Here is a 12,677-nt window from a genome sequence, read left to right as displayed (position 1 = left end):
AACAATTGTCAAAATTGTACTTTGCCATTGTGAGGCTTCAATTAGGATGTTCTCATACATCTGTATGATCTGCTTGCTAGTTGACTTGCCAAAGTATTTGACCACACCACCAGGCAGTCATTGGGGGTCATTTACTAAGGGCCCGATTCCCCGGCGTGATACCCAAATATTTCCGATTTGCGCCGATTGTACCTGAATTGCCCCGGGATTTTGGCGCACGCGATCGGATTGTGGCGCATCGGCGACGGAAATCGGGGGGCGTGGCCGAACGAAAACCCGACGTATTCGGAAAAACAGCTGCATTTAAAAACGGAAAATGTGTCGCTCGGGACGAGCTTACCTTCACTCAGCCGGCCTCGGTGAATTCCGGCGCGTTCAGAAGATTTTCAGCGCAGCAGCGCCACCTGGTGGACGGCGGAGGAACTACCTTATTAAATCCCGGCCGGACCCGAATCCAGCGCAGAGAACGCGCCGCTGGATCGCGAATGGACCGGGTAAGTAAATCTGCCCCATTGTCTTACATGAGCCAAGGAGCATCTACAACGGAAGAGAAACCAGCAGCCGTCAGTACTGTTCACTGATGCATGTTGATTCATGCTGAGTATGATCGCTATGCATCAGCCATAGTTGTCACAGTTAGTGTTGGTGTTACAGTGTGGACAGGTGTGTCAAGGCCATACTGATGTGCCCTGCACTTTGTAACTGGTACAGTAATAAGCTCTTTTATTTGAATAACATTGATGCACTATTTTTGGTTAGCAGATAACTTGATACTCCCTGTGGCCTGAAGAAAGTGATGCAAACACAAATGAACCTGGGACCTCTAGGTTGCACTGAAGTTTCTTTTAATCTCTGTTCATTGATACAAAAATAGGAACACACAAAGATTGTATTTTGTCAAATCATGGTTGCAATGTGGCTGTTCATCGAGGTTCCATCATTAATGAACGGCTGCTGGAGACCGGTGTACCTCAGCCGTTGATTAGTTTGGTTCATCAAATGAAAGCTTTCTCTTAACTCCTTCTTTACAATCCATATATTTAATTGGGGGCAACTTCACTGGGATCTTTGCCTGTGGTTCCTTCTGTTCATCTTTCTCTGGTGTTTTGGTGTCATTTTGTAGTCTAATAAAAGCATTGTTCTCATCACCATCAGAAGTAAACAATTCTGCTTAAAAAAACAAACATGAAATTAAAAGTTAACCCGTTCGTTACTCATTATTGGCATACTTATAATAAATAACATGTTAATGGTTTCTTTATCTGTATATTCCAACAAAGATGTTTACTGTTAGATAAAAAAACATTGTTAACCCCTACGGGACTCAGCCTCTTTTGGCCTTAAGGACGCGGCCCCATTCTTCAAATCTGACCTGTGTCACTATAAGTGGTTATAGTTTTGGAACGCTATGAGATATCCAGGGGATTTTGAGATTGTTTTCTCGTGACACATTGTACTTCAAATTAGTTTAAAAATTTGGATGAAATCTTTTGTGTTTAGTTATGAAAAAAAACAAAATTTGGCAAAAATTTGGAAAAATCCTTTATTTTCAACGTTCTAAATTCTCTACTTTTGATGCAGATAGTCATAGCTCCCAAATAAATTCATAACTTACATTTCCCAAATGTCTGCTTTATGCTGGTATGGTTTATTAAGATTCCACATATTTTACTAGAATGTTATGAGGCTCAGAATTTAGGTATCATTTTTCACATTTTTTGTAAAATCACCAAAACCTGTATTTAGATGGACCTGCTCAACTTCTAATTGACACTGAGAGGCCTAAATAATAGTGAGACTCGTAAATTACCCCATTGTGGAAACTACACACCTCAACGTATGAAAAACCACTTTTAAGAAGTTTGTTAACGCTTTACGTGTTTTATAGGGGTTAAAACAAAATGGAGGTGCAGTCTGCAAATTGTAATATTTTTTCACAATACACCCATTTTGGGTGGAAAATTAAACATTTACAATGGATTAAATGAATAAAGGCTCCACAAAGTTTGTTACCCAATTTCTCCCGAGTACACGGATACTCTACATGTGGTGGTAACCTGCTGTATGGGCGCACGGCCGGGCATAGAAGGGAAGGAGGCGCCATCCAGATCAGATTTGCTATGTCACATTGTACAGGCTATAATTTTTTTCTTTTTTTTAATGTGGACCTATAGGGGCTTATTTCTTTTGCCACATGAGATGCACTTTTCTGGTACGTAATTTGGGGGAATCTATAGGCTAATTGGTGAGATTTTATTAACTCTTTGTTGGTGGAGGAAATGAAAATCATCACTTTTCAGGAAGATTTTTATGGTTTTTTTTTTTTGGCTGTTTACCATACCATAAAAATAGTATATTATTTTTATTCTATGGGTCGCCACGATTACAAAAAGACCTCATTTATATAGATTTTTTATTTTTTTCCCATTTTTACTGCATAAAAAGTAATTTGGCAAAAATGTTGTTAATTTTAGCATCACCGTCTTTCATATGCATAACTTTTTTATTTTTCGCCTCACAAATCTGTTTAAGGGCTTATTTTTTGCAAGAAGCATTGTTCTTTTTAGTGGTCTTATTTTAGAGTGCATAACATTTTTTAAATCCCTTTTTAGAGCATTTTTATGGGGTATTAATTGAAAATGATCTTTTTTCTGGAGCTTTTTTTTGTTTTGTTTTTTACGGGGTTCACTTTGCGGATCTAATAACGATTCTGTTTTATTATGCAGATTGTTACGGACGCAGGGATACCAAATATGTGGGGGTTTTGTGTATTTTATTCAATTGTACTTAATAAAAACCAATTTGGAGAAAATCTTGTTCATTTTAGCATCACCATCTTTTCATATGCATAACTTTTTTATTTTTCGGCTGACAAATCTGGTTAGGGGCTTATTTTTTGCGAGAAGAGTTGTTCTTTTTAGTGGGCTTATTTTGGAGTGCATAACATTTTTTAAATTACTTTTTAGAGCATTTTTTATAGGGTATTAATTAAAAATTATCTTTTTTCGTAACGTTTTTGCGGTTTTTTTCTACGGCGTGTACCGTGCGGGTCCAGTAACGATTCTGTTTTATTATACAGATTGTTACGGACGCGGCAATACCAAATATGCAGGGTTTTTTGTGTTTTTTATACTTTATTAAGTGTTTTTATGGGAAAGTGACATTTTAGGGGCTTATATTTTTATGTATTTATTTTTTATTTATTATAATGTGTAGTGTTAAGTGTTTTTGCATATTTTTACTTATACATACTTGAACTTGAACCAGTGATGCTCTGATCACTGGTTTAAGTTCAATACACTGCTCTACAATACTATTTTATTGTAGAGCAGTGTAAACTGTCTGAGCAAGCTTGCGCATGCTCAGACAGTTTACAGTCAGACCCGGAAGGGGTCTGACTGCCATGGAGACCGGGCAGCTCCGGGGCACATGCCAGTCCTCGGAGCTGCCCAGAAGTGGATCGGATCCCCCGGTAAGCGGCACGGGGGATCCGATCCACAGCGCAAACACCCTTACACGCCGCGGTCATGTTTGATCGCGGCGTGTAAGGGGTTAACACCCGCGATCGGAGCCGGCTCCGATCACGGGTGTTAGCGCAGGCTGTCAGCTGTACTAGACAGCTGACAGCCGCTGCTTCTGGTACCGGCTCCGTTCGTGAGCCGGTGCCAGAAGCAGGACGTTATAGAACGTCCCCGTGCGCTAAGCATCTAGCCCCGGGGACGTACTATAACGTCCTGGTGCGCCTAGGGGTTAAGCAGTTTTCTATATAAATCTGAAAAAAGCTAGAAGGACATACACCGTAGTGTACAGTAGTCTAAAGACTTCTATGAAGAAAGCGATATGTCTAATAAGTTTATGTTTTGATATATTTTCTTGAATGTATTTATAGTAGTGGAACTTAAAATACTTTTACTGCACAGTAAAAGTATACAATTAATACATCTCCTCCAGCAAGTTTGTTTTATATAATAAAAATTTTATAGCAGAAGTATCCAAAAATAATGTGGTGATAATATGCAAGATATGGGTGTTGACTGGTGTGAACAGTTGCATCCCTTTTTACTATGACCATTGACTTGTGTTCTGTTTCCTGGTTAGTATTTATAGATTTTCACCTATAACCCCTTTCAATGGATTAAAACAAATCTACCATCAAAATGAAGCATGATGAACCAGGGGAATTTACTCATAGGTACAGGAACAGTGAATGTGATAATCTTCTCATATTTGTTATCCATGCCTCATTCTTCTAAAATCAACTTTTAAAATTATGCTAATCAGCCAGTAGGGCTCTGGGGGAGGGGGGGCATTACCAGAGCCCTTCCATGCTGCAGCTCCATAGGCTGTTACAATGTACAGGAACACTTCCCTCCTCCCACTACGTGCTAAAACTGTTAGATTACATCAGGCAGAGGGTAGTGCTGGGAGGCAGGGGGAGTGTTAAAGATTGAAACAGCCTCTGGTGCTGCAGTACAGAGGGACTCTGGTAATGCCCCAGAGAGCCCTTCTGGCTCATTAACATAAAGTAAAAAATTGATTTTAAGGAAGGAGGCCTTTGATAACAAATATAAGAAGATTATCACAGTCACTGTGTCTAAATATATGAATAAGTGCACCGTTAAGGAGAGAGCAGTGCCCCAGCCGTCTTATGACAACCTGGATCCAGCTGCTAACCCGTTCAATGTGACCGCAGGATCAGAGAACCCCTGTCCTGGCACCCCAAAATGGAATCTGAGGGTGCAGCCTTCACTGCCGGGCAGCCCGGGACCTTCAATAGGTCTTTCATCGGCATCTTCATGCCCGGTCCAGCACGTAGATGCATAGGCTGACACTTCAAATGCACTGCAATACATGGTCATTGCAGTGCATTGGTATGAACTAGTCATCACATGATCACTAGTTCATATGATAGTAATGTGATCATATGATTACTAGTTCATACTGATAAACATGAGAAATAAAATTCATACAAATGTCCCAAACATGTTAGGTATCACCGCTTCCCAAAATGTCCAATCTCTAAAGATGTAAAGAAACTATTATTCCCAACGGAGCACCCTGTAACAGAAAAATGCGCTCAAATGCCTGAATTGACATTTTTTGTGTTTCCAACACGTTAACTAAATGCAAAGTAAATGCAATCATACTATGCGCCTGCCAGCAGATAACATGGCCGCGTCCTGCCGCCTGTTACAGGAGCAGCGCAGACATCGGGGCCACCGGACTTTTTTAAGTCCTGGGCTGGCTGTATACTTAGGGGGCAGAATGGGCTGGCTGTATACTACTAGGGCAGGCTGGGCTCACTGTATACCACTGGGGGCTGGCTGTATACTTAGGGGGCTGGCTGTGCTGGCTGTATACTTAGGGGGCAGACTGGGCTGGCTGTATACTACTGGGCAGGCTGGGCTGGCTGTATACTTAGGGTTCAGAATTGGCTGGTTGTATACAACTGGGGGCAGGCTGGGCTGGCTGTATACTACTGGGGGCAGAATGGGCTGGCTGTATACTACTGGGGCAGGCTGGGCTGGCTGTATACCACTGGGGACAGGCTGGGCTGGCTGTATACTACATGGAGGCAGGCTGGGCTGGCTGTATACTACATGGGGGAAGGCTGGGCTGGCTGTATACTACTGGGGGGCAGGCTGGGCTTGCTGTATACTACTGGGGGCAGAATGGACTCTCTGTATACTACTGGGGCAGACTGGGCTGACTGTATACCACTGGGGGCTGGCTGTATACTTAGGGGGCAGGCTGGGCTAGCTGTATACTTAGGGTGCAGAATGGGCTGGCTGTATACAACTGGGGGGCAGGCTGTGCTGGCTGTATACAACTGGGGGCAGGCTGGGCTGGCTGTATACAACTGGGGACAGGCTGGGCTGGCTGTATGCTACATGGGGGCAGGCTAGGCAGGCTGTATACTACTGGGGGCATGCTGGGCTGGTTGTATACTACTGGGGGCAGAATGGGCTGGCTGTATACTACATGGGGGCAGGCTGGGCTGACTGTATACTACTGGGGACAGGCTGGGCTGACTGTATACTTGGGGTGCAGAATGGGCTGGCTGTATACTACATGGGGGCAGGCTGGGCTGGCTGTATACTACTGGGGGCAGGCAGGGCTGGCTGTATACTTGGGGTGCAGAATGGGCTGGCTGTATACTACATGGGGGCAGGCTGGGCTGGCTGTATACTACTGGGGGCAGGCAGGGCTGGCTGTATACTACAGGAGGCAAAATGGACTGGCTGTATACTACTGGGGGCTTGCTGGCTATATACTGGGGGGTGGGGCTGTGACCAATGCATTTCCCACCCTCGGCTTATACTCGAGTCAATAGGTTTTTCCAGTTTTTGTGATAAAATTGGGGGTCTCGGTTTATACTCGAGTATATACGGTACATCATTTAGCGGTTTTAAATAGCTAATTGATGAGATTTTATTAAATCTTCTTGGTGGGAATAAGAAAATCATTAATTCTGCTTTAGGGTTTTTTTTAGCTTTATTTTTCAGGCTGTTCACCATACCATTAAAATAATATGTTATCTTTATTCTATGGGTCACCACAATTAGAGCGATACCCCATATATAGCATTTAATGGTTGACTTGTTTTGCAGAATTTAGAACTCTTTTATTGAGAAATCTGTTTAACTTTTTTTTATTTTCCATGTAAAGAGCTGTGCGAGGGCTTGTTTTCTGCGTAACAAATTGTACTTCATAGTGATGGTATTTCATATTCTATGCTGTATACTGGGAAGCGGGAAAAACATTCCAAATGCAGTCAAAATTGTGAAAAAACGTGTTCAGCCCATATTCTCGTGGACTTGGATTTTACGGCTTTCACTTTGCACCCCAAATGACATGTCTACTTCATTATTTGGGTTAGTACGATTACGGGGATTCCCAATTTTTTATAGGTTTTATAATGTTTTCATACAATTACAAAAATTGAGACCTGTACAAAAAAAAAAATTCTTCATCTTGCCATCTTCTGGCGGTAATAACTTTGGTGTACGGAGCTGTGTGTGGTGTCATTTTTTGTGACTTTCGATTGCGTTTTCAATGGGTTGCAGGAGCACCGTGACATCTTTACATCCGTTTAGGAGATAATCTGTATGCTATGTGTTAAACTTACCTGAGTTCTGTCTCTTTCTTCTGAAAATATCATCTTCAATTTCCTAAAAATTAAAAGAATTGGGTTTGTTTTGGATGTTTCTGAAGAGAATGCTTGATTTATAAATTACATTATTAATGAATTCTGTTCAAAATGGGATCATCTCACCAGGACATACCAATTCTATTAGCCCTATTGATATCCAAGGGTCAGATTTATCAAAATAAGACGGTGCAAAGTAAGATTAGACAGCGGTGACCCCTTCACGACTGCCATATGGCTATATACATCGTATTTGCACATGCACCATGCAGAAAGGACTTTTATAAACGTCATTACAGTGGCTAACTTTAAACGGCTATATCTCCGGAAACTTGGCACCTAGAAACACAAAGTTAAAGTCCCACATGTCATGAAAAAACAAAGTAAATATTGTTATGATATGTAAATCTTTCACAAAGATATCACCATTTAAAAAAGTGCATAGCAAAAACATCAACAATTGACAACGGCACCGATGAACCTCAGTCATGAAGGGGTTAAAACTGTCTATTCTTTATTTTTGTAATAGCCTGACAGCTGATAATTATTCTGCCCAGGACTATTATCATGTTTCCCCAGTAAATAAAATAGTGCATTATATTAACTCAGCTGCCAATTCTATTATATTTATTTGAATGTCTGATATGTAAAACAATGTTTTCTTTGTAAGATTTCCCATTCCAGACCCTAATTTGTTTTTCGGTGGGTAATTTAGGATTTTTCAAACAATTCATAGTGTGCACTTTTTATGTTTACATTAGTCATTGATTTGCTGTTGTTCTGTACTCACACACATGCAGATCACTACCTCATTCCAGAGATCATCCAGGTCAATTTCATTTCTTTCACATTGAGCGTCTAATTCTTCACAGGGTTGGAATATTTCTTTTGGATGCACAAACAGATAAAAACATGCTTTGTAATCTTCCAGAGTCATCGTTTTAATTTCCACTCCTTTTTTTCTCAGAATTTTTAAACTGATTTTATTGTCATAATCATAAAAATTATAGAATTTGGAAATATTCAAATTCATGATTACTTTTTCTTTTTGGAGAAATTTCCATATTTCCTCACAACAATTGAGACAGGGACTGTAGGTGGCATACAATGTGACCTTATACTGAGAGTCTTTTTTCATAGGATTTGATCCCAAAAATTTGGAAAGTTCCCTTAAAACAATAATCTCTGCATGCTCAACTCCTGGATTGTTGTATGCATAACCCCATAGCCTCCATAGTGGTTTCTTGTCCTCAAGGCTGAAGCACACTAAAGTTTTTTTCACAAAATCAACAGTATTGAAGTTATCATGAAATTCCTCTTCTGATAAAAGTTTTTTGATGAACATCGTCATGTCTAATGAAACTGAAAAAATATTCATTGTTAACAAAATTATACATTCACAATACATTTTTTTATGAGCTGCATACTTTATTTTGAATTTGTGCTGCACATCACTGATTGAATGTGGGACTCATTCCAGAAAAAAATTGAAGCCTCCAGTAGGCCCTTTGGAACTTGGTGATGAAGCCACATATTTGTATTTTCAATGAAATTAAATAGCTTTGACAAAGAAACTTAAACCCCTCAAACTATTCAAAACAGCCTTTGGTAAGTTTGTTAACCCTTTAAGCATCTCACAAGAATTAGAACAAAATGGAGGTTCGATTTGGAATTTTTACATTTTGACAATAAAATTATTACTTAGCCCTAAAATTTTCACGTTCATGCAGGATAAAATGAGAAAACACCCCCACATGTGACTGTACACTACTTTAGGGGCCCACAGAAATACACAGAACAGGTCCAACACCACAGAAGTGAAAATCATTTTCCAAAAAATTTCTTTCGTCCCTAAATCTTTAGATTTAAAGAAGAAAAAGCATTTTGAAAACTAGACCCCTCAAGGAATATAGTGACACTATGGGGCTCATTTACTAAGGGTCCGTGGACCGCACTTTTGTTGATTTCCAATTTGTGCCGCATCTGAAAGGGGTTTGTGTCACACTCGATTGGATTTTGGCGCATCGGCTTTCATGTGACACAAATCTGGGGGGGGGGGCAGGCCGTGGTACAATAAGACTGATTCGGACTAAGACTGGTATTTACCTTTTAAATTGTGTCACAAGACATGCACTTACATACACCGGGAAGAAGAAGGTGAACTCCGTCAGACCTGAGTGGGGAGCGACACATGCAGGATTTCAGGCGCACGATCTACGTGGATTGGGCATCACGACTCGGACGGGTAAGTAAATGTGCCCTATATCTGTGAGCAGAATACAATGGTATTTTATACACCAAAAAGCATAGATCTATGGGTCAGTAGGATTACAGCAATATCCCATTTATATATCTTTTGATTTTTGACTAGTTCTTCAGAATAAAAACTGATTTGGAGAGAAAAATTCCTTGGTTTTGTCTTCAAAGAGGCATAACGTTTTTCTTTATTGAGCTGTTTTAGGGCCTTTTTTATGGGATGAGCTTTCTTGGGGGTATTACGATGGGGTAAATGTGACTTTTTGATCACTTTTTATGGTATTTTTTTGTCTGGTTGGATGCTCAAAAATCATAATTATAATTTTGCTGTCTTTTTAAATTTATTTTTAAAGGCGTTCACCATATGGGTTCAGTAATGATTTTACTTATCGTACGGGTGGTTATGGATGTGACGATGCCTAATATGTGTGGTTTATATGGTGATTTTCACTTTTTATGTGGTTTTGGGATTTTTATATTAAATGGGGAATTTAGGGGACTTTTATTTATGTTTGAAAAAACCTCTGGGACTTCAACAAGTGATCATCTGATCCCGTGTTCAAATTAATATACTGATACCTTCACTGGACCCCAGGGTTGCCATGCAGACAATCACCACCACTGTATTTAACATGGGGGTGCCCATCATCAAGTGGGGAGGTTGGTTAGCCCTTTAGGCACTGTGGTCATGTTTCACCATGACATCAAAAAGGTTAAACAGCTGGGATCTCAACTATTGCAATCCCAGTTGTTTGTCCAGAGGCCTGCCTGTCCGGCCCTCTTCAAAGATCGCATGGACTCTGCTACTATCTATGACAGTGATGGCTAACCTATGGCACTGGTACCAGAGGTGGCACTCAGAGCCCTTTCTGTGGGCACTGAGGCCATCACCAGAGATGACTCCAGGTATCTTCCTGCAGTCCCAGACAGCCCAGGACTTGCTGTGCACAGAGGTATTTTAAAGTGACAGCTCTACCTGGGACTATTTTCTGCTTTATTGGTGTCCTCAGGTGCTGGTATCAATGAAAACTGTGACAGAGCAGAGAGTATAAATCACAAATTAAATTTCTGTGTTGGCTCTTTGCGATAAATAAGTGGGTCTTTGTTGTAGTTTGGGCACTCGGCCTCTAAAAGGTTCGCCATCACTGATCTATGATGTTGGGGAATGTCATGATGTGTTAAGTACAAGCTCACCATGATGTTCCCTAAAGTAATTTGCTTGTTAAGGGGTTAAAGAATATCTGCCATAATAATTTACATTTTTTCACATGTGTTGTTTATAGAGCACAAAAGTAAAGAAACTACTTTATAAATATATCTCTTCTATGTTAAATAACCCACTAAATGGATCTAATTTGCAGCCTGAACACATGGCAAGGCCTAGAAGGAAAATTGGAAGGCTTTTTCCATAAATGTTTCAGCACCATGTAATATTTTCTCAAGTAAATACTAACCCACCCTAGATATTAATTTAGGGGTATAATGTGATTTTTTTAGTTTTGCTATTGGGGAGTGTAAGAAAATTCCTTACTAATAAAAATAAGTGCTTATTCCATGGAAATGATGCAAAGATTCCTTGCATCATAGAGATATATGTGCTGAGCTTAGTACGTGGGATCAAATCAGCACACTGGTCTGTTTCCATGGACCAAGCACATGGAAACTCCCTATATTAAAGGGACACCTAGCAAAGAATGTATTAATTTAGTAATTCATAAATGTGTGGTACTGTATATGTGGAAGCATTATTTTATACATAATCCAGGTTAAGAGCGAAGATTGTAGCATTGGTATATTAAGTCTCTGTAATATAAACATGCATAAATTTATATAGATCAATTTTTGACAAAAAGTTCGCCCAGAGGGTAATGCAGGTATTGGGCCAATCAGTTTTATCTTTATTTCCCCTTTTATCCATTTTAAAAGTCTATCTTATGGCATTCTAGTATCATGCTCTTTCTGAGTACTACATCATTCATTTTTCATATTGCTGTCGAGGGGTTAAAAGCAAGTTAAGATGCCTGATTATTTATGCAGTTTCTATTTCAAATTGTCTCAGCCAAATGTGACTTCTAAACAGCAAAAATAACACGTCTTTACCTTGTTTATGCGACCAGCAGTCCCTTGTGCCGAGGAGTACAGTTAGGTTTACACCCACATTTTTAGACATGCGTACATAAAGAGGTGGAAATGAAAGTGAAAGAAATTTAACTCTTTGCTGTACTTCAAGAAATTCTACTTGACATTTTTATGTTTTTTAAAAAAAATAATCATGGTAAATACAGAATATAACAGCGAATTTCAGGGAAGTTATTCAGGTTCCTTATTACAAATTAAAACCTAAAGAAAGTGCATCTTTTAACCTTCATGCATTATACAATAGCCAGAATATGTTCTGAGTGTCATGAGTGTCATGTTGTTTCTTTTTTTGTTCCCTGTGATATAATTAGTTATATAATATGTGTTATGATGACAGAATGAGCTGTGATTCGTAGTACCACAACAGTTTAGTGATGAACCAAAATGATTGTGGCAAAAATTACTCTTAAACAAATAATCAATCAACAATGGTAATATTCTGTGCTGAGTTTCATCTAGCTTTACAGGATTTCAATTTCAAGTCTAGTTATTAAGTTATATTTATTTTAAACAATGTATTGGCAAATTGAATATTTCCAATTTAGGGATGTCATTTTTCATTTTTGCATTTCTGTTTTTGATCCCCTTTTAAAGAGGACCTGTCACCCATTAAAAGGCACTAGGAGCTGCTTACTAAAGTAAGCAGCTCCTAGTGTTACAACAGATATAGCAGTGTTACGCAGATGTTCGGGCGTATTCATGAGGGCGAGGTCCGAGGCTCTACTTCTCTCCCAGACCGCCCTCCCAATTCTGTGACTGCCGAGCTTCATGCAGAAGTCACCTCCCCTAATCCTGCCCCCCTTACAGCGCAGTCTGGCATTTCTAGTGTACACCGCACCAGTGTCTGCTAGCATTATCGGAAACCTCAGATAACACTCTGATAACACTGTTACATCTGTTGTAGCACTAGGAGCTGCTTACTTTAGTAATAAGCTCCTAGTGGCTTCTATATGAATGACAGGTCCTGTTTAAAAATCCATAACTTAAATAGATAGGAATTTTAGGAACAACTGGATGGGTGTTGTACACTGTGAAATGTCTTTTTATGGCAAGGGAAGCATTATTATATAATTGGAAGCTTCAAAAAGCACCAACGGGATTTCAGAGTGAGAAAAAAGAATGGATGTATTAA

At 39.7% G+C, this 12,677-nt stretch overlaps 1 protein-coding gene across 9 annotated transcripts; it reads right to left on the bottom strand.

Annotated features, from left to right (window-relative positions):
* Positions 1 to 835: 835 nt before the first annotated feature.
* On the bottom strand, positions 836 to 12,103 carry LOC140118061 (single-stranded DNA cytosine deaminase-like). Of its 9 annotated transcripts, XM_072135456.1 has the most exons (5): positions 11,507 to 11,590; positions 9,289 to 9,416; positions 7,941 to 8,512; positions 7,130 to 7,172; positions 836 to 1,170 (listed from the first exon to the last, which is right to left on the bottom strand). In XM_072135456.1, the coding sequence occupies exons 2-5, from the start codon at positions 9,341 to 9,343 to the stop codon at positions 983 to 985; spliced, it is 858 nt and encodes a 285-aa protein (XP_071991557.1). In that variant the 5' UTR covers positions 9,344 to 9,416; positions 11,507 to 11,590; the 3' UTR covers positions 836 to 982. The 9 variants fall into 9 exon arrangements, with proteins under 9 accessions (XP_071991557.1, XP_071991561.1, XP_071991562.1 ...); XM_072135460.1 differs by lacking the exon at positions 9,289 to 9,416 and having other exon boundaries at positions 7,941 to 8,035; positions 11,507 to 12,103; XM_072135461.1 differs by lacking the exon at positions 9,289 to 9,416 and having other exon boundaries at positions 7,959 to 8,035; positions 11,507 to 12,097.
* Positions 12,104 to 12,677: the final 574 nt, after the last annotated feature.

This window comes from Engystomops pustulosus, chromosome 2 (genome assembly GCF_040894005.1).
Source record: "Engystomops pustulosus chromosome 2, aEngPut4.maternal, whole genome shotgun sequence".
Taxonomy (NCBI): Eukaryota; Metazoa; Chordata; class Amphibia; order Anura; family Leptodactylidae; genus Engystomops; species Engystomops pustulosus.
Note: the sequence above shows the minus strand (reverse complement) of the source record. Positions and strands in the feature narration are given on the sequence as shown.